This window comes from Manis pentadactyla, chromosome 8 (genome assembly GCF_030020395.1).
Source record: "Manis pentadactyla isolate mManPen7 chromosome 8, mManPen7.hap1, whole genome shotgun sequence".
NCBI lineage: Eukaryota > Metazoa > Chordata > Mammalia > Pholidota > Manidae > Manis > Manis pentadactyla.
Genome location: NC_080026.1, coordinates 55,092,654 through 55,112,518, shown reverse-complemented (window position 1 = coordinate 55,112,518; position 19,865 = coordinate 55,092,654). Strand labels below are relative to the sequence as shown.

Below are 19,865 nucleotides of genomic sequence, written 5' to 3'. Positions count from 1 at the left end.
TATTTCTTTGTTTAGTCTAATAGCCATGGCTAGAACCGCCAGTACTATGTTGAATAACAGTGGGGAGAGTGGGCACCCCTGTCTTGCTCCCGATCTCAGAGGAAAAGCATTCAGCCTCTTGCTGTTCAGTATGATTTTAGTTGTGGGTTTATCATATATGGCCTTTATTATGGTGAGGTACTTGCCCTCTATGCCCATTTGTTGAGAGTTTCTATCACGAACGGATGTTGAATTTTATCGAATGCTTTTTCACCATCTATGGATATGATCATGTGGTTTTTGTCCTTCTTTTTGTTAATGTGGTGGATGATGTTGATGGATTTTCGAATGTTGTACCATCCTTGCATCCCTGGGATGAATCCCACTTGGTCATGGTGTATGATCCTTTTGATGTATTTTTGAATTCGGTTTCCTAATATTTTGTTGAGTATTTTTGCATCTATGTTCATCACAGATATTGGTCTGTAGTTTCCTTTTTTGGTGGGGTCGTTGCCTGGTTTTGGTATTAGGGTGATGTTGGCTTCATAAAATGAGTTTGGGAGTATTCCCTCCTCTTCTATTTTTTGGAAAACTTTAAGGAGAATGGGTATTAGATCTTCTCTGTATGTCTGATAAAATTCCGAGGTAAATCCATCTGACCCAAGGGTTTTTTTCTTGGGTAGTTTTTTGATTACCGCTTCAATTTCTTTGCTGGTAATTGGTTTGTTGAGATTTTGTGTTTCTTTCTTGGTGAGTCTTGGAAGGTTGTATTTTGTAGGAAGTTGTCCATTTCTTCTAGGTTTTCCACCTTCTTAGCATATAGGTTTTCATAGTAGTCTCTAATAATTCTTTGTATTTCTTTTGGGTCCGTTGTGATGTTTCCTTTCTCATTTCTGATTCTGTTGATGTGTGTTGATTCTCTTTTTCTCTTAATAAGTCTGGCTAGAAGCTTATCTATTTAGTTAATTTTCTCAAAGAACTAGCTCTTGGTTTCATTGATTTTTTTCTATTGTTTTATTCTTCTCAATTTTGTTTATTTCTTCTCTGATCTTTATTATGTCCCTCCTTCTGCTGACTTTAGTCCTCATTTGTTCTTCTTTTTCTAATTTTCATAATTGTGACATTAGACTATTCATTTGGGTTTGTTCTTCCTTCTTTAAATATGCTTGGATTGCTATATACTTTCCTATTAAGACGGCTTTTGCTGCATCCCACAGAAGTTGGGGCTTTGTGTTGTTTTTGTCATTTATTTCCATATATTGCTGGATCTCCATTTTTATTTGGTCATTGATCCATTGACTATTTAGAAGTATGTTGTTAAGCCTCCATGTGTTAGTGAGCCTTTTTGCTTTCTTGGTACAATTTATTTCTAGTTTTATACCTACGTGGTCTGAAAAGTTGGTTGGTAGGATTTCAATCTTTTGGAATTTACTGAGGCTCTTTTTGTGGCCTAGTATGTGGTCTATTCTGGAGAATGTTACATGTGCACTTGAGAAGAATGTGTATCTTGTTGCTTTTGGGTGTAGAGTTCTATAGATGTCTATTAGGTCCATCTGTTCTAATGTGTTGTTCAGTGCCTCTGTGTCCTTACTTATTTTCTGTCTGGTGGATCTACCCTTTGCAGAGAATGCTGTGTCGAAGTCTCCTAAAATGAATGCATTGCATTCTATTTCCTCCTTTAGTTCTGTTAGTATTTGTTTCACATATGCTGGTGCTCCTGTGTTGGGTACATATATATTTATAATGGTTGTATCCTCTTGTTGGACTGAGCCCTTTATCATTATGTAATGTGCTTCTTTATCTCTTGTTACTTTCTTTGTTTTGAAGTCTATTTTGTCTGATACTAGTACTGCAACACCTGCTTTTTTCTCCCTATTGTTTGCATGAAGTATCTTTTTCCATCCCTTGACTTTTAGTCCGTGCATGTCTTTGGGTTTGAGGTGATTCTCTTGTAAGTAGCATATACATGGGTCTTGTTTTATTATGCATTCAGTGACACTATGTCTTTTGATTGTTGCATTCAGTCCATTTACATTTAGGGTGATTATGGATAGGTATGTACTTATTGCCATTTCAGGCTTTAGAGTCGTGGTTACCAAAGGTTCCAAGTTACTTTCCTTACTATCTAAGAGTCTAACTTAACTCACTTAGTATGCTGTTACAAACACAATCCAAAGTTTCTTTTCTATTTCTCCTCCTTTTTCTTCCTCCTTCATTCTTTATATATTAGGTATCAGATTCTATACTTTTTCTCTATCCCTTGATTGGCTTTGAGGATAGTCAATTTAATTTTGCATTTGCCTTGCAATCAGCTGCTCCACCCTCCCTACCATGATTTTACTACCTCTGGTGGCAGCTATTCAACCCTAGGAACACTTCCATCTATAGCAGTCCCTCCAAAATAGACTGCAGAGATGGTTTGTGGGAGGTAAACTCTCTCAGCTTTTGCTTATCTGGAAATTGTTTAATCCCTCCTTCAAATTTAAATGATAATGATAATCTTGCTGGATAAAATAATCTTGGTTCCAGGCCCTTCTGCTTCATGGCATTAAATACATCATGCCACTCCCTTCTGGCCTGTAAGGTTTCTGCTGAGAAGTCTGTTGTTAGTCTGATGGGCTTTCCTTTGTATGTTATCTTATTTCTGCCTCTGGCTGCTTTTAACAGTCTGTCCTTATCCTTGATCTTTCCCATTTTAATTACTATGTGTCTTGGTGTTGTCTTCCTTGGGTCCCTTGTGTTGGGGGATCTGTGGATCTCCATGGCCTGAGAGACTATCTCCTTCCCCAGACTGGGGAAGTTTTCAGCAATTACTGCCTCAAAGACACTTTTTATCCCTTTTTCTCTCTCTTCTTCATCTGGTATCCCTGTAATGCGAATATTGTTCTGCTTGGATTGGTCACACAGTTCTCTCAATATTCTTTCATTTTTAGAGATCTTTTTTTCTGTCTGTGCCTCAGCTTCCTTGTATTCCTCTTCTCTAGTTTCTATTTCATTTATTGTCTCCTCCACCATATACAACCTGCTTCTAATACCCTCCATTGTGTTCTTTAACGATTGGATCTCTGACCTGAATTCATTCCTGAGTTCTTGGATGTCTTTCCATACCTCCATTAGGATGTTGTAAATCCCTACTTATTTTGATGCTGCTTCTTTGAACATGCACCCTTTCAATTTTCCCTCCCATGCTTACTTCTTATCTTTAGGAACTTACTGTGTCTTAAAGTTCTGTATAGTCCTCAAAGTAACAGCAACACATCTAATGTTCTTTTGGTTGTAGAACTGCTTTTTGTCATTTCCTAGTTTCCTTGGCCTAACCTTCCCTGTTAAATTTACAGGTTTCTTCTACATCATTGGTTATTGTTTGAAATCAGTAAGAGTAACTTAAATGTTTTCGAAAGTTAGGTTGGATGAAATTTTATGTCCATTATACAAAAAGGAAAAATTCAAGGAAAATAAAATTTTGACCGATTTTGACTATCATTTGCAACCTGTACTAATAATTAATAACTCTAAAATGAAGGTTAATACTAAATAATTGCAAATTTAAATTAAAATGAGTTGGCATTCTTAATACAAAAAATCAAGGTCATATAAGAAAATGAATACAAGTGTAAGTTGATTTAACTATTATGTAAATAACCTAAAACATTAGTCTAAGAATCTGCAATAAAACAGATAATAAACCATTCTAGTTTCATTCAAGCAAACAAGATAAACTACTAATCTACATATACCAGCCCTATCAATGAGAAAATTAAATTCTAAGCAAAAACACAACAATACAAGTTACCTCAAAATAAAACAATAAGCTTCTAATATTCTAACTTCTTGTTTTACTTTTATCCGAGGGCATTACTAGTTGGCATTCTATTCATAGGCTTGTAGACGGTACCTGAGAAGTCACAATTATGAATTGTGAAGTTACGTTTGTTTGTTGTATATTGAAGTTGTTCATGTCATGCTCTCAGGATTAAAAGTTTTAACTGAGAAAATTCATGATGACTGTATTTAAGTAATTATCTCTGATCCTCGAATCAGGTAAGAACTGCGAAAGTGACATTACCAAAAAAAATAAAGGAAGTGTGATCAGATGCTGTATGAAAGAACGCCTTATGTTTTTCTTTCCCCCGTCATTTTCTGTAACTCAGCTTTAGTAGAAATTCATGGGAAAATAATCTAGATGCTTTGAACAAACCACAAACATCAAAGTGAGTCAAGAATGTGACAGCTAATAAAAGCCTCTCACAGGAAATTAGCCTGTATTATTTGGAATAAAGTGCCCAGATTAGGCAAGTAGGAATTTTATCCAAACTCTGTTTTAGCTACACTGTATCTAGATCAGTGGTCCTTATGTCCAGTGTAACCTTTTATATTTTATGCTTCTTCTGAGTTCTTTTGGCTTTGGGAAATGATAGAGTAGTTAGTTGGACTAACTCTCCCATAGTTAACAATTATGTAATTTAGGGGAAAAAAGGATTTTTCAGCATATTTTTGACGGCACTTAAGAAGGCCCAAAAGCAGGGAAAAATTGGAGAGTAGACTTCTTTTCTGAAGACAAACAGCATGTACTCAGGGGGATTTGCAAAAGCTGCTTGTTGCAATCATGGGAAGATGGCGGCGTGAGTATTTCAGAGGAAATCTCCTCCCCAAAACATATATATTTATGAAAATACAATAAATAAAACTATTCCTAAAAGAGACACCAGTGGATGCAGTACAACAGCCAGGATACATTTACATCTGTGAGAACTCAGCATCACATGAAGGGGGTAAGATACAAACCATGGCCAGGCGGGGCCCGAACGCTTCCCCACCCCAAATCCCAGCAGGAAGAAAGGAGTCAGAAGGGGGAGGGAGAGAAAGCCCAGGACTTCTGAACAACCAGCTCCAGAAATCCACACCCGGAATGCAGACACAAGGTGCACGGGGTGCTGGATATTAGAGAAACGGAAAAGCAAAACCTGTGGGCAGGTCCCCGCAACTGGCACCCCTGAGGCGAAAGAAAAGCAAGTGCTTTCTGCAAGTCTTAAAGAGACAGGGACCCCATAGCTGGACGAAGCTGTCCCGGCAGCTGGGTATACCAGGGAAACTTAGGCACCCTAAATGGAGGCAGTGCAGCTCTGAAGCCCCTCACAGGACAAGGCAGCCTGCCTGTCATTCCTCCAACTGGGGCGGACCCCGACACACGGGCCCAGTAGCAGAAGAGTGGGAGCGTGCACCGGAGTCGGAAGCACTAGAAGGAACCGAGAACAGATCCGTGCGCCACAGGGCTAGACTCCAGTGGCGCAACCGAACAGCCTGGGCGCGGCTCGCGTGCACCAGCGGCAGTGAAGCCAGAGCCCGAAAGAAGCCTGCGTGGAAAAGCCCCGCGCGCACCAGCAGCGAATCCAGAGGGGGCAGGCACGCTCCCAGGAGCCAACCGGAATCCCAGCCCAATGCACAGCTGCCTGGGCCAGACCTAAAGGCTGTTGTTGCCACACAGCTGCCTGGCAGGATTGCCGCTAGCACAGAGGAGCGCACCTGGCATGCCTGCCACTCCCCACAGGGCTCCACGCTGCTCTGAGAGACAACCAGCCCACAGCATCTTAGGAGACTAACCTGGTGGCTGTTCCAGGAATGCAGGTAGCCATCACAGGCAGAGGAAAAGGGCAAGGCATCCAGCAAGCAGGAAAGGACTTTCTTCTCCCACCTGACACATCCACAACCTGCCTACAGCCACTGAACTCACCATGAAAAGGCAAAAAAATCTAGTCCAGACCAAGATAGTTACACCTGAAAAAGGATCTGCAGAGGGAGACCTAACAAGTCTCCCTGAAAAAGAATTAAAAACAAAAATCATAAACATGCTGACAGAGCTGCAGAAAAATATGCAAGAGCTAAGGGATGAAGTCTTGAGAGAGATTACAGACATCCAGAGGGAGATCACAGATGTACAGAGGGAGATTACAGAAGTGAAACAAACTCTGGGAGGATTTATAAGCAGAGTGGATAACATGCAAGAGGCCATTGATGGAATAGAAATCAGAGAACAGGAACACATAGAAGCTGAGGCAGAGAGAGATAAAGGATCTCCAGGAATGGAACAATATTAAGAGAACTGTGTGACCAATCCAAAAGAAACAATATCTGCATTATAGGGATACCAGAGGAAGAAGAGAGAGAAAAAGGGAGAGAAAGTGTCTTTGAAGAAATTATTGCTGAGAACTTCCCCAAACTGGGGGAGGAAATAGTTGCTCAGACTACGGAGGCACACAGAACTCCCGAGAGATGGGATCCAAAGAGGTCAACACCAAGACACATAATAACTAAAATGCAAACATCAAGGACAGAGACAGAGTATTAAAGGCAGCCAGAGAGAGAAGAAAGGTCACCTACAAAGGAAAACCTATCAGGCTATCATCAGACTTCTCAATAGAAACCCTACAGGCCAGAAGAGAATGGCATGATATATTTAATGCAATGAAACAGAAGGGTCTTGAACCAAGGACACTGTATTCAGCACGATTAACATTTAAATATGAAGGAGGGATTAAACAATTAGCAGAAAAGCAAAAGTTGAGGGAATTTGCCTCCCACAAACCACCTCTACAAGGTATCTTAGAGGGACTGCTCTAGATGGGAGCACCCCTAAAAAGAGCACAGAACAAAACACCCAACATATGAAGAATGGAGGAGGAGGAATAAGAAGGCAGAGAAATAAAGAATCATCAGACTGTGTTTATAACAGCTCAATAAGTGAGTGACGTCAGACAGTAAGGTAGTAAACAAGCTAACCTTGAACATTTGGTAACCACAAATCAAAAGCCTACAGTGGCAATAAGTACATATCTTTCAATAATAATCCTAAATGTAAATGGACTGAATGCACCGATCAAAAGACCCAGAGTAACAGAATGGATAAAAAAGCAAGACCCATCTATATACTGCTTACAAGAGACTCACCTCAAACCCAAAGACATGCACAGATTAAAAGTCAAGGGTTGGAAAAAGATATTTCTTGCAAATAACAGAGAGAAAAAAGCAGGTGTTGCAATACTAGTATCAGACAAAATAGACTTCAAAATAAAGAAAGTAACAAGAGATAAAGAAGGACATTACATAATGATAAAGGGCTCAGTCCAACAAGAGGATATAACCATTATAAACATATATGCACCCAATACAGGAGCACCAATATATGTGAAACAAATACTAACAGAACTAAAGGAGGAAATAGAATGCAATGCATTCATTTTGGGAGACTTTAACACACCACTCACCACAAAGGACAGATCCACCAGACAGAAAATAAGTAAGTACACAGAGGCACTGAACAACACGCTAGAACAGATGGACCTAATAGACATCTATAGAACTCTACATCCAAAAGCAACAGCATACACATTCTTCTCAAGTGCACATGGAACATTCTCCAGAATAGACCACATACAAGGCCACAAAAAGAACCTCAGTAAATTCCAAAAGACTGAAATCCTACCAACCAACTTTTCAGACCACAAAGGTATAAAACTAGAAATAAATTGTGCAAAGAAAGCAAAAAGGCTCACAAACACATGGAGGCTTAACAACATGCTCCTAAATAATCAATGGATCAATGAACAAATTAAAATGGAGATCCAGCAAAACAGGCAAACAAATGACAACAACACAAAGCCCCAACTACTGTGGGATGCAGCTAAAGCAGTCTTAAGAGGAAAGCATATAGCAATCCAGGCATATTTAAAGAAGGAAGATCAACCCCAAATGAATAGTCTAATGTCACAATTATAGAAATTGGAAAAAGAAGAAAAAAGGAGGCCTAAGGTCAGCAGACAGAGGGACATAATAAAGATCAGAGAAGATATAAATAAAATTGAGAAGAATAAAACAATAGAAAAAAATCAATGAAACCAAGAGCTGGTTCTTCAAGAAAATAAACAAAATGGATAAGCCTCTAACCAGACTTATTAAGTGAAAAAGAGAGTCAACACACATCAACAGAATCAGAAATGAGAAAGGAAAAATCACAACAGATCCCGCAAAAATACAAAGAATTATTAGAGACTACTATGAAAACCTATATGCTAAGAAGCTGGAAAACCTAGAAGAAATGGCAACTACTTAGAAAAATACAACCTTCCAAGACTGACCCAGAAAGAAACAGAAAATCTAAACAGACCAATTACCAGCAAAGAAATTGAAGTGGTAATCAAAAAACTACCCAAGGATAAAAACCCCGGGCCAGATGGATTTACCTCAGAATTTTATCAGACATACAGAGAAGACATAACACCCATTCTCCTAAAAGTTTTCCAAAAAATAGAAGAGGAGGGGATACTCCCAAACTCATTCTATGAAGCTAACATCACCCTAATACTAAAACTAGGCAAAGACCCCCACCAAAAAAGAAAACTACAGACCAATATCCCTGATGAACATACATGCAAAAATACTCAACAAAATATTATCAAACTGAATTCAAAAATACATCAAGAGGATCATACACCATGACCAAGTGGGATTCATCCCAGGGATGCAAGGATGGTACAACATTCGAAAATCCATCATCATCATCCACCACATTACCAAAAACAAGGACAAAAACCACATGATCATCTCCATAGGTGCTGAAAAATCATTTGACAAAATTCAACATCCATTCATGATGAAAACTCTCAACTAAATGAGCATAGAGGGCAAGTACCTCAACATAATAAAGGCCATATATGATCAACCCACAGCTAACATCATACACAACAACGAGAGGCTGAAAGCTTTTCCTCTGAGATCGGGAACAAGAAAGGGATGCCCACTCTCCCCACTGTTATTCAACATGGTACTGGAGGTCCTAGCCAGGGCAATTAGACAAAACAAAGAAATACAAGGAATCCAGCTTGGTAAAGAAGTCAAACTGTCACTATTTGCAGATGACATGATATTGTACATAAAAAACCCTAAAGACTCCACTCCAAAACTGCTAGAACTAATATCAGAATTTAGCAAAGTTGCAGGATACAAAATTAACACACAGAAATCTGTAGCTTTCCTATATACACTAACAATGAACTAATAGAAAGAGACATCAGGAAAACAATTCCATTCACAATAGCATCAAAAAGAAAATACCTAAGAATAAACCTAACCAAGGAAGTGAAAGACCTATACCCTGAAAACTACAAGACACTCTTATGAGAAATTAAAGAGGTCACTAACAAATGGAAACTCATCCCATGCTCCTGGCTAGGAAGAATTAATATCATCAAAATGGCCATCCTGCCCAAAGCAATATACAGATTCAATGCAATCCCTATCAAATTACCAACAGCATTCTTCAATGAACTGGAACAAATAGTTCAAAAATTCACATGGAACCATCAAAGACCCCGAACAGCCAACGCAATCCTGAGAAGGAAGAATAAAGTATGGGGGGATCTCGCCCCCCATCTTCAAGCTCTACTACAAAGCCACTGTAATCAAGACAATTTGGTACTGGCACAAGAACAGAGCCACAGACCAGTGGAACAGAATAGAGACTCCAGACATTAACCCAAACATATATGGTCAATTAATATTTGATAAAGGAGCCATGGACATACAATGGAGAAATGACAGTCCCTTCAACAGATGGTTCTGGCAAAACTGGACAGCTACATGTAAGAGAATGAAACTGGATCACTGTCTAACCCCATACACAAAAGTAAATTCGAAATGGATCAAAGACTTGAACGTAAGTCATGAAACCATAAAACTCTTAGAAAAAAGCATAGGCAAAAATCTCATGGACATAAACATGAGTGACTTCTTCATGAACATATCTCCCCAGGCAAGGGAAGCAAAGGCAAAAATGAACAAGTGGGACTATATCAAGCTAAAAAGCTTCTGTACAGCAAAGGACACCATCAATAGAACAAAAAGGTATCCTACAGTATGGGAGAACATATTCACGAATGACAGATCCGATAAAGGATTGACATCCAAAATATATAAAGAGCTCGCTTGCCTCAATAAACAAAAAGCAAATAATCCAATTAAAAAATGGGCAGAGGAGCTGAATAGACAGTTCTCTAAAGATGAAATCCAGATGATCAACAGGCACATGAAAAGATGCTCCACATTGCTAATCATCAGAGAAATGCAAATTAAAACCACAATGAGAAAGCACCTCATACCAGTAAGGATCGCCATCATCGAAAAGACAAACAACAACAAATGTTGGCGAGGTTGTGGAGAAAGGGGAACCCTCCTACACTGCTGGTGGGAATGTAAACTAGTTCAACCATTGTGAAAAGCAGTACGGAGGTTCCTCAGAATGCTCAAAATAGAAATACCATTTGACCCAGGAATTCCACTTCTAGGAATTTACCCTAAGAATGCAGCATTCCAGTTTGAAAAAGACAGATGCACCCCTATGTTTATCGCTGTACTATTTACAATAGCCAAGATATGGAAGTAACCTAAATGTCCATCAGTAGATGAATGGGTAAAGAAGATGTGGTACATATACACAGTGGAATATTACACAGCCATAAGAAAAAACAGATTCTACCATTCGCAACAACATGGATGGAGCTAGAGGGTATTATGCTCAGTGAAATAAGCTAGGCGGAGAAGGACAAGTACCAAGTGATTTCACTCATACGTGGAGTATAAGAATAAAGGAAAACTGAAGGAACAAAACAGCAGCAAAATCACAGAACCCAAGAATGGACTAATAGTTACCATAGGGAAAGGGACTGGGGATGATGGGTGGGAAGGGAGGGATAAGGAGGGGAAAAAAGGAAGAGGGCATTACGATTAGCATGTATAATGCGTGGGGGTCATGGGAGGGCTGCGCAACACAGAGAAGACTGGTAGTGATTTTACAGCATCTTACTACACAGATGGATGGACAGTGACTGTGAAGGGGTATGTGTGGGGGACTTGGTAAGGGGGGAATGTAGTAAACATAATGTTCTTTCTGTAATTATAGATTAATGACTCCAAAATAAAAATGATAAAAAATTAATTAATTAATTAATTAATTAATATCCATGCCAAAAAAAACAACAAAAGAAAGCTGCTTGTTGCCTCAGGGCACAGCTTGACCACTCTTCCTGCAGTTCCTGTAGAAGCAAGCTGCTGCCTTCCTGACTGGATATGTTTCAGAACACATTTTAGCACACACAGGCAACCAGAAAATTAGATGAGCTAAAAGCTGAACCACAGAAGTATCCACAAAATATGTTCATAAAATTCACCCAAATTTATGCTGACCACTATACTATGCATGCTTAGGGGAGGCCAGTATAACGGCAGCAACTGGAAGCTGAAATAACTGAGCAGACCTACCAGTACCACCCACTGCAAAAGAGAAATCTAAGAAACTAGAGCTACAGCCCAGAAAGTTTAACTGCCTGCCCAAACCAGAATCATCACTCTTCTGAAAAACACTTAACTACCATTCAGAATCTCTACCACATATTATTTGTAAGATCCAATGTGCTGTCAAAAATAAGAAGTGAATAAGAAAATGTGATCTTCAGTTATAAAAACAAAATGTGGCCTGTACTAAAAAACAGCAACAGGCAATAGAAATTGATGCAAATATAGCTCTCACAATTAGCAGAAATAAAGAAAAAAGGCTTTATCCTTAGAACAAGGAAGTGTGTGTGTGTTTTGTAACAGCCAGTTCTCCTTAAGAGAAATAATGGTTATGGTTTGGAAAGTTAAACAGTCAAAAGAATTTTTTTAAACTTGTTTCCCTATGGTACTTGTGGATAAAATGAGAGTTCTTGTGGCCAGGATTCTCACCTGGCCCTGGTTGACTAGCTCACTGCACACCTGTAGGCAATACATGGCTGTTGACTCTATATAAAGAGCTCTGCCCAGTGCTCTGGGCACAACACAGTGGCACAGCGGCAAGGCTGCAGGAGATCAGAGGCTGGAATGGTGGCAGCACCGAGTACAGAGGCCAGGGGATGGCTGTGAGGGACAACTGTGCAGAGAAGTCCAGAGGACAGCTATGCAGACAGAGGGACCCAGAGGCAGAGACTGGCTTGCTGCATACAGACTCGCTCTGAGTGAATGGGATTCTAGTGACTGACCTGCCACCTGGAAATAAAGTTCGGTATAACACTTTCACCCCAAGAACGTTTTACTGTCATTTTCTTCAGTCACATTGAATCCATAGCGAACTTGCCCGGGGCTGAAACCCATTGGCAAGACATACTACCTTCCAACATAGAATAGTGGTTGCTGTGAAATACGAGTCTAAAAATGCTGCAGATCAGAGAAACTACTGGGACTGACAGGGCAAGCTAAGCTTAGGCCATCCAGAGGAGAGCTACAAAACTACATAGCTCTCTTTATCCCTGGTGTTCAGAAATCTCATGAGGGGACACTCTGGTGGGTGGGTTTATGAAGAGAAGTGCTTCAAACATTTTCTTGTGCTGTGAGGGTCTTTGAAGGGCTTCTATAGCAGCAGGAAAATGAGGTCACAGAATCTTAGGAAAAGCCTTGTAATATTTTATATAATCTCCTCCTGAGTACACATTGGGCCAGTCAAAATAATGGAATGTCACTCCCTTGATTAGGTTACATTGTAAGGCAAAGGTGAAAAGATCTCCTAAATGTAATTAAGGCCCCTATTCAATTAACCTTAAGCAAACAAAAGGGGATTAGCCCAGGTGAGGGAAACTTAATCAGGAGCCCTTTGGTTTAGGTTTTCCCTGTGCTCAGGGACTACAACAGGGACTACAACATGGGATTCCACCCTGCTCATGATCTTCCTTTCCAGACCACTTGCACTACGAACTCCAGGCTTCCGTAGCCAGCCCTCACAATCGCATAGAGCAAATCCATGTAATGAACCCCTTGATGCATACATACCCCGTACTGGCTCTGCTTCTCTTGCTGAACACTAATACACGTTACCTTAACCACAGAAGGCTTAAGAGCACTCACTCTCATATTTACTGACATTAAAATGAATCAGCATAAAAACTTTAACTAAATTTCTATGTCTTCTGTAAAGCCACAGTGGCATTATTTTCTATCATGCTATCAATACCCCTTGAGAATGGGTGACTGCAAAAATTTATTTTGAATTTAATTCTGATTAAATGTAAAAATCCGTCTCCATTCATAGCTTTGCAGAACTATTTTGATAAGAAATATGACAAATGTGTCTATTTTTTAGAAATTAATCCATCATTAAACAACTATAATTGTTAGATGATCACAGGTGAGCAACATATCTTTTCTAGATGCAGTATTTTTATTAAATCTTCAATTTTCTTATTAATGATGGCTTTAGTTTTACTACTTGGGTTCAAACTCTGAATCTGCCATGTAACTTAGCTAAGGTTTAGTTTTCTCATTTTCATAACGAAGATTAAAAATAGTATCTAAGCTTCATAGGGATCTAGAATTAAATGAGATAAGGCATGTAAGGTACTAGGCATGTTATTTGGCACATAATAAATTGTTAGCCATTATTCTGACTTTCATTACATGAGAGCGTATGTTTTAAAACCTCTTAAACATTTTTTGAACCAAGAACAAAATCTAAAATAAGATACTATAAACTATATCCACATACTTTATTCTTTCTATTTTTGTCATTTGCTCCTTGTAATCTCACCAGCCATCTTATTCAAAGTTGGTATTCCATCATTTCAATAGCAAAATATATTTATTCCTGGTGTGTAGGAGAGGAAAGATGGAAGAAATCACCCAAGGATGAATATTTTAGTAGCATTTTAAGCTAAGGACAAAAAATTATAACTTGGGTAAGTATAGTACATATGTGATTGGCAAGACCTACCTTATGATTAAAACTGACATTTTAACACACTTTAAAGTGATGGTTAAAATTTCTAGCAGTAGAGAAAGTGGATAATACTTGGTCTAAGAAAACTCTACACGAATCTGAATTCTTCATTATGTAAAATATTTCCTTTAAAAGACCAATAATCATCTTGCAACATATAAGTGTATCAAATCATTGTATTATACCCCATAAACTTACACAATGTTATCTATCAATTATATCTCAATAAAGCTAGAGGACCAAGATTAGTTATATTATGAACTATTTTCTACTTTACTATGTTTATCCTGAATATACATAATTGTCAACAGTTGTTGATTTCTTCTGTCAAATCCTGAATCTGAGACTGGCTACTGAGTATTCACATTAGTGTCAAAGATATCCCAGTGACCACCAAGGAAATCACTCCTTATGTTACCTAGTAGAATCGGTTTTTAAAGATCTTTTCACTTAAAATTTTAAGAAAGAATGATCTTCGTGATCTGCAAATTTTCAAGAATGTATTTGACTTTCAAAGAAGTCTCACAGAGTTATAGGTGAGGCAATGCTAATCTAAATGCAGTATTCACGAGATGACTTTCACTTCAGAATTTCCAAAACCATTCCCCTAAATTCAAGATAAAAATTGGTATTTTCAACTGACCTCAAAAAGTTTAATTATTCATCAATAGTAAAAAGCTGATTTGCAACACAGTAATTAAGTCAATCAATAGGCATTTATTAATTGCATATTTAATGTACATTAAGAATCGAAGAAATATGTTACATAAAAAAGTCTGCCTTCTAGAAATTTAATTACTCATTATTTTCATGGGAAATAGCATAACAAGAATACAGGCAGATATGGCAGGCATTTTCAACCTGTCAGTGACTGTAAGGGAAAAAAATGAATCAAATTCACATTTAAATGAACCCAATATTTATTTCAAAGGCCAGGGGAGTTGACCAAATGTAAAAAGAACAAAAGTATGAGAGAAACTACAACTCGTACTTTTGGTTTAGCTACACCATTTTCTCTAAAATGTTGACAATGTAGAAACAATATTTTATTTTTAAAATATTTGATCTACAACTGAGGACTCTTTCTATTTTAGTTGGTTCTAAGTACAATGTTTTTTTATTACATAATTGCAGAAAACAGTTTTCATCAGTAATGAGTTTTAATTTAAATACCTAGCCCTACTTAATTTCAAAATGTTACATTTGCTAAAAAATGAAATACCCACCCATACACACAGATGGATTGTACATGGCTTACCACATTTTCCCCTTACCACATTTTTGTATTCGTATTAAAAGTTTCTATAATGACAACACACACATATAATAAAAAAGTAATTTTAGAAAGAAATAATAAAAGAATTACTCCTTCTACCTCCTGGAGAAAACTTTCCTCATCTGCCAGTGATTTTAAAATGAAAATTCTGTGATTTTAAAAATAAGCTGTTTTCCTAGTTTCACCTCTACCTTCATTATCCTCAACCATGTTATCATATACAATTATCATTGTGAATTAAATAAGCAGAGTGGTGATAGTGAGTTATTAACAGCTTGCATATTAGAGTGGTCCCATCAACATGAATCACAGGCAGGAGACAAGCTTAAGAAAAAAAATGAGTAGTTCATTAAAAAGTAATGTGAGGATCCTCAGTCTCTACTTTCAGTGTAAGTTATGACATTGCACAATTGCCACAATACAGAATCAGAATCCTGAGCAGAAGGATCTGGCCAGTAAGAATTCTTCAGATGCAAACTGTACTCTACCACCAACAGAATATTAACAGAGATATTTGGAGAAAAATGTTTCAAAATCTACTGCTTTGAGCAAGAACGTTTATCAAGAGCTTTTGAAAATGATCTGTAGCTTTCGAGTCAGTATTCCCATTTCCAGGAATCCATCCTAAAGAAAAAAATTTAAATGTACACAAAACTTATTGCGAGAATATCAGTGAAATGGTTGTTTCACTGAAAAGAAATACAGCTTTTATAATGGCAAAACAACCCAGAGAATTAATTTTTAAAAATCAAACAAAATATTTATCTCCTGCACTCATATTCTCAACCTTACAGTTGAACTTTCTAAAGTATTCAGTTAAGAGATTACTGCAAGATCCTTCCACATGATATATTTATATCCAAAGACATACATAAGGATGTCTTTTTTTAAGTAAATAGTAATAATAATATATTTAAATTATATTACAATTTGTTTTTCATTCAACAATATATTATGATGGGTATCTTTCCAGATGAATATATTCTGATAACTAATACCACTTAGCTCTCAACTCTATTTGTTGAACATTTGAGTCTTTTCCAGTTTTTTTCCATGACAAAGAATGGTGAAGTCAACTTGTACAGATTTTATTTTATTTCAGTAAGATAACTGTCCTCATTTAAAAAAAGATTGTTCAATCAATGGCTATCTGCATGCAAGAAAGTTTTGACCTACGTTAATAAACTTTTTTTCATTTGCATTCTCATTAGAATAGCCTAGCCCCTGTTTTCTCAGAGACACCTGCTTAACTCCTAAAGAATTAGGATGTTACAGAAAGAATGAAAGGAGAAAGAATATGTCAGAATTCAGATTTCTATAGCAGTCACAGAGGACCACAGTTAGACAGCAGTTGTCAAGTGGCTGCTTGGGAGCCTTTGGGGTGGGGGCTGCGGAGGGGGATTTTACCAGAGTGAGGCCCTGCAAGGTCAAGGACACACCTCCAGGTTCCCGGCAGCCCTCACAGCCTGGGATGGAAGGAGTGAACTAGCCAACCCAAGAGCCAAGGCCTGGTCATTGAAACCCTCCCTGTTTGGGGCAGAGGGAACCTGGCATCCACTGGATCCTCACACTTCTAGCCCAGTGACCTGGAAGTGACTCACCCTTACTGGCCTTTCCCATCTGCAAAATGGGGGCCCTGACACGCAGTGAGATTAGTTAGGGAGAATGCTCCGCCCTGCCGGCAAACTTTCAAGGGTTTAGAGAACAGTAGCAGTTAACTGTCTTTAAAAAGCCAAGGAGTGGGGAGAAAAGAAGGTCCCAGCTTCCCAATCAACGCTCTCAACAAGCTTCAGAAGGGCTTGATCTGTCTGCACGTTCCCAGCTCCCAGCCCCGGGGGAGCGAGCCCCCAAATTCCTGAGTCAATGAATGTCCACTCGGGGGCAGGGCCCCTGGGACTGACCTTCAGGCCCAACACCACGTCAAAGGCCCCCCATGGTGTGGAATATACATATTTACACCTTAATACATGTTATCTCTATCTGCTATTTTCAGTCCATCTAGCTATCATGAACAGAAAAATGGTGACTTGATGTCCCTACTACTAGGTTTTCTGTTTATTTATTCTTGTATCTCCTAGCAGTTTTCTTCAACGGATATTAATATTATGTCATTTTATTTGGCACACAGACTTGGTAAGCTGAGGTCTTCAGCGAACCGCACTTTTTAATACCACCCTTTTTTGTCTCATGAAATAATTTAATTCCTCCTCATGTGATACTGAAATCAGGCTCTCTTTTTCCTTTTGGTTTGTATTTCCTGGCCTTCCAGGTGCCCTCATTTCATTTACAACCTTTCCAAAAAAAATTATTTTAGGTGTGTCTCAATGTCAGCAAAATTTATATTTCATAATCTCATAGGAAATTTTTACTTTCAATTGTGATTTGAGCCCATTTAAATGTATTGATAATGCAAATACATTGGGTCTCCACCCTGTCATCATTTAGGTTTCCTGAATATTTATCTTTTTTCCAGTCATTTGCTGCACAGCATACTGTCCATGCCGACTATGGGTTTCCCTAACTGTGTGTGTGTCTCTGATTCCCTTTCCCTTGTCCTCTTTTGACTAGACTGGATTATGTACAATGACAAAAGTAGTGTTTTCCTCTTTTTCTCACCAATTTCCCTCTCGTCCACCACCTTATTTTAGTAAATTTTAGTGTATTTTGGTGTTGCCTTTTTACTGTTAAATATCTTATGCTTCCATTGATATTTCTGTTTTAAGGAGACACTGACTTCTAATAGTTTTGGGGGCAATCGGGGCACCTACTGAACCTTTTACTTGTCCTATTACTCTCCAGTTTTTATTAGGCATATTTTGCCTTTTTAAATGCTGTATCTTGAAAACCTCTTCCAGTATCTTTCATTGTGGTATGCCTGTTCAGATTTTTTTCTACTTTTTGGGATTTTATTTTGGTTAATTATATTTACTAGGACACCATGAATTTCTTTTACCTTTTTTTCTTCAAATTTTCTGCCATTAAACTGTATGTCATACTAATAGGTATCACCCATTTTACTTGAAAAGGGCTTGTACCATCACATAACTGATTCCCCTTCAGTAGGTGGAATTTTTTTTTTGCGGGGGGGCTGTTTTTGGACTGAGGTGCTATCAGTAGATAAACTGGCAAATACCTGCCCTGCTGCATAGATGGGCTTAAGAAAGCAGCCCACTGGCACCAACAAGCTTATTCACAATGAGATAAGTTGTGCCTTCTGACAACAGAGACAAGCAGTGGCTGCCTACCTGAGGTCCCCCAAAGCAGCCTGTTCAGAGCCCCTCTGTGGGTCCACACCACAAATAGAGAGATGCAGACAATAGAGATTATCATTGCAGTTCACCAGATCTGTCTCTTTCTTCGCCATAGAGAATAGGAACCTACGTTGGCTCATTCCTGGCGATCTCCAGGGAACTCACAGCACCAGAAGCATCCCCACAATTCTGTGTCCTCCAAAGCAGGAGCAGTGAGAGAAGGGCATTAGGGACGTCCTCAAGCTGCTGTCTTTGCAGAGTTCCTCCTAGTCTAACCCAAACTTATCTTTTTCTATAACAGGGACAGGTTTTGCATCTCTGAGACAAAAGCTAACCAGCAATTCAATCCCATTTCTATCATTACGCTCAAGTTTCATGATCTTTATTAAACCAAGGACAGATATATACAATAAGAAGGAATTCAATGAATGCTTGTTATTTGTCAATCGAACTTGTGATTTTCAACTATTCCTGAGACACTCCCCTGTTCAGGACATCAGTCATCGTGCTGGGGCATGATTGGGCATCAGTTGCCTAGGGGGCTGGCAAGTGGGAACCATGAATCAGGCCCCCCATGGGCCTTGCCGTGCTGTACATCAGCATCCCAACTTGACTTGGATGACTTTTTTTTTTTTCTATTCCACACATCATTGACTTCAGAGGGATTCTCATTTAAGAGCTTAAGGGTTCTCTTAGAGGTTCTATTCTTATAAATGATTCAGTAGGTGTAAGAAGAAACATCTGCATAGGAGTGGATGAATAAATGTGTCTTTGAGAAAAAGGTTATTTTATATTTTACCATCATACTGTTACATAATGTGCCAACTGCATTACCAAAGCCAAGAAAACAGGAAATTGCTGGATGGATGTATCACATGTGAACAAACAAAGAACAATACACCAGGTGAAACACCTGGGCAGGTTTCAGGTTTTTAGGAAATGGGTTTTACCAGAGAGGAATGGATGGTAAAGAAACTGGGAATTTAGAAACACATGTAAAACATGTTCACATCATTTCTTTTTGCATTTCTAACATCAGAGGAAATGTGGTGGGGATACACTTACAGGAAATCAAAAATTATATTTTGTCTTACCTTGGAAGATCGGAAGGTAAATGCTGTTGATTTCACATCAGCTTTTTCTTTGTCCATGAGTAGAAGGTTTTTGTCTTCCATGAGACTCAAGTATTTTCCTGTTGTGACATGGCGTAGTCGAAAAGGCTGGCCCCATCTTATGTGGCTCCCACTCCACCTAGCAAACACAGTTCAGACTTGATCCAAGAACATCCAAAATCACAGGAGAAACAGAACTGAAGTGTATGTGTCAGACAATGAACAAGGGTGCTTTGCATATAGTCCTACTTACTGTTCTCAAACACCTTACTTACCGTGTGGGTAGTATTAACTTGCTTTCACAAATAATAGAATGGTGATTCAGAATGAGTAGGTAACATTCAATGTTACATAGCCAACAGTAAGAAGTGAAATCTTACTGAAGTTCTTCTGAGAATAAATGTAATACCATCCACATTATGCATTACTTCATGCAAAGACGACTAAGAACTTGT

The 19,865-nt window shown here is 38.5% G+C and overlaps 1 protein-coding gene across 1 annotated transcript in view; it reads right to left on the bottom strand.

Moving 5' to 3' along the window:
* RYR2 (ryanodine receptor 2) overlaps positions 1-19,865 on the bottom strand; it is a 961,351-nt gene that overhangs the window by 463,503 nt on the left and 477,983 nt on the right. Inside the window, exon 12 of the mRNA XM_057505755.1 lies at positions 19,393-19,549. Coding sequence (XP_057361738.1) covers positions 19,393-19,549 — 157 coding nt within the window. The remainder of the gene's footprint in view (positions 1-19,392; positions 19,550-19,865) is intronic.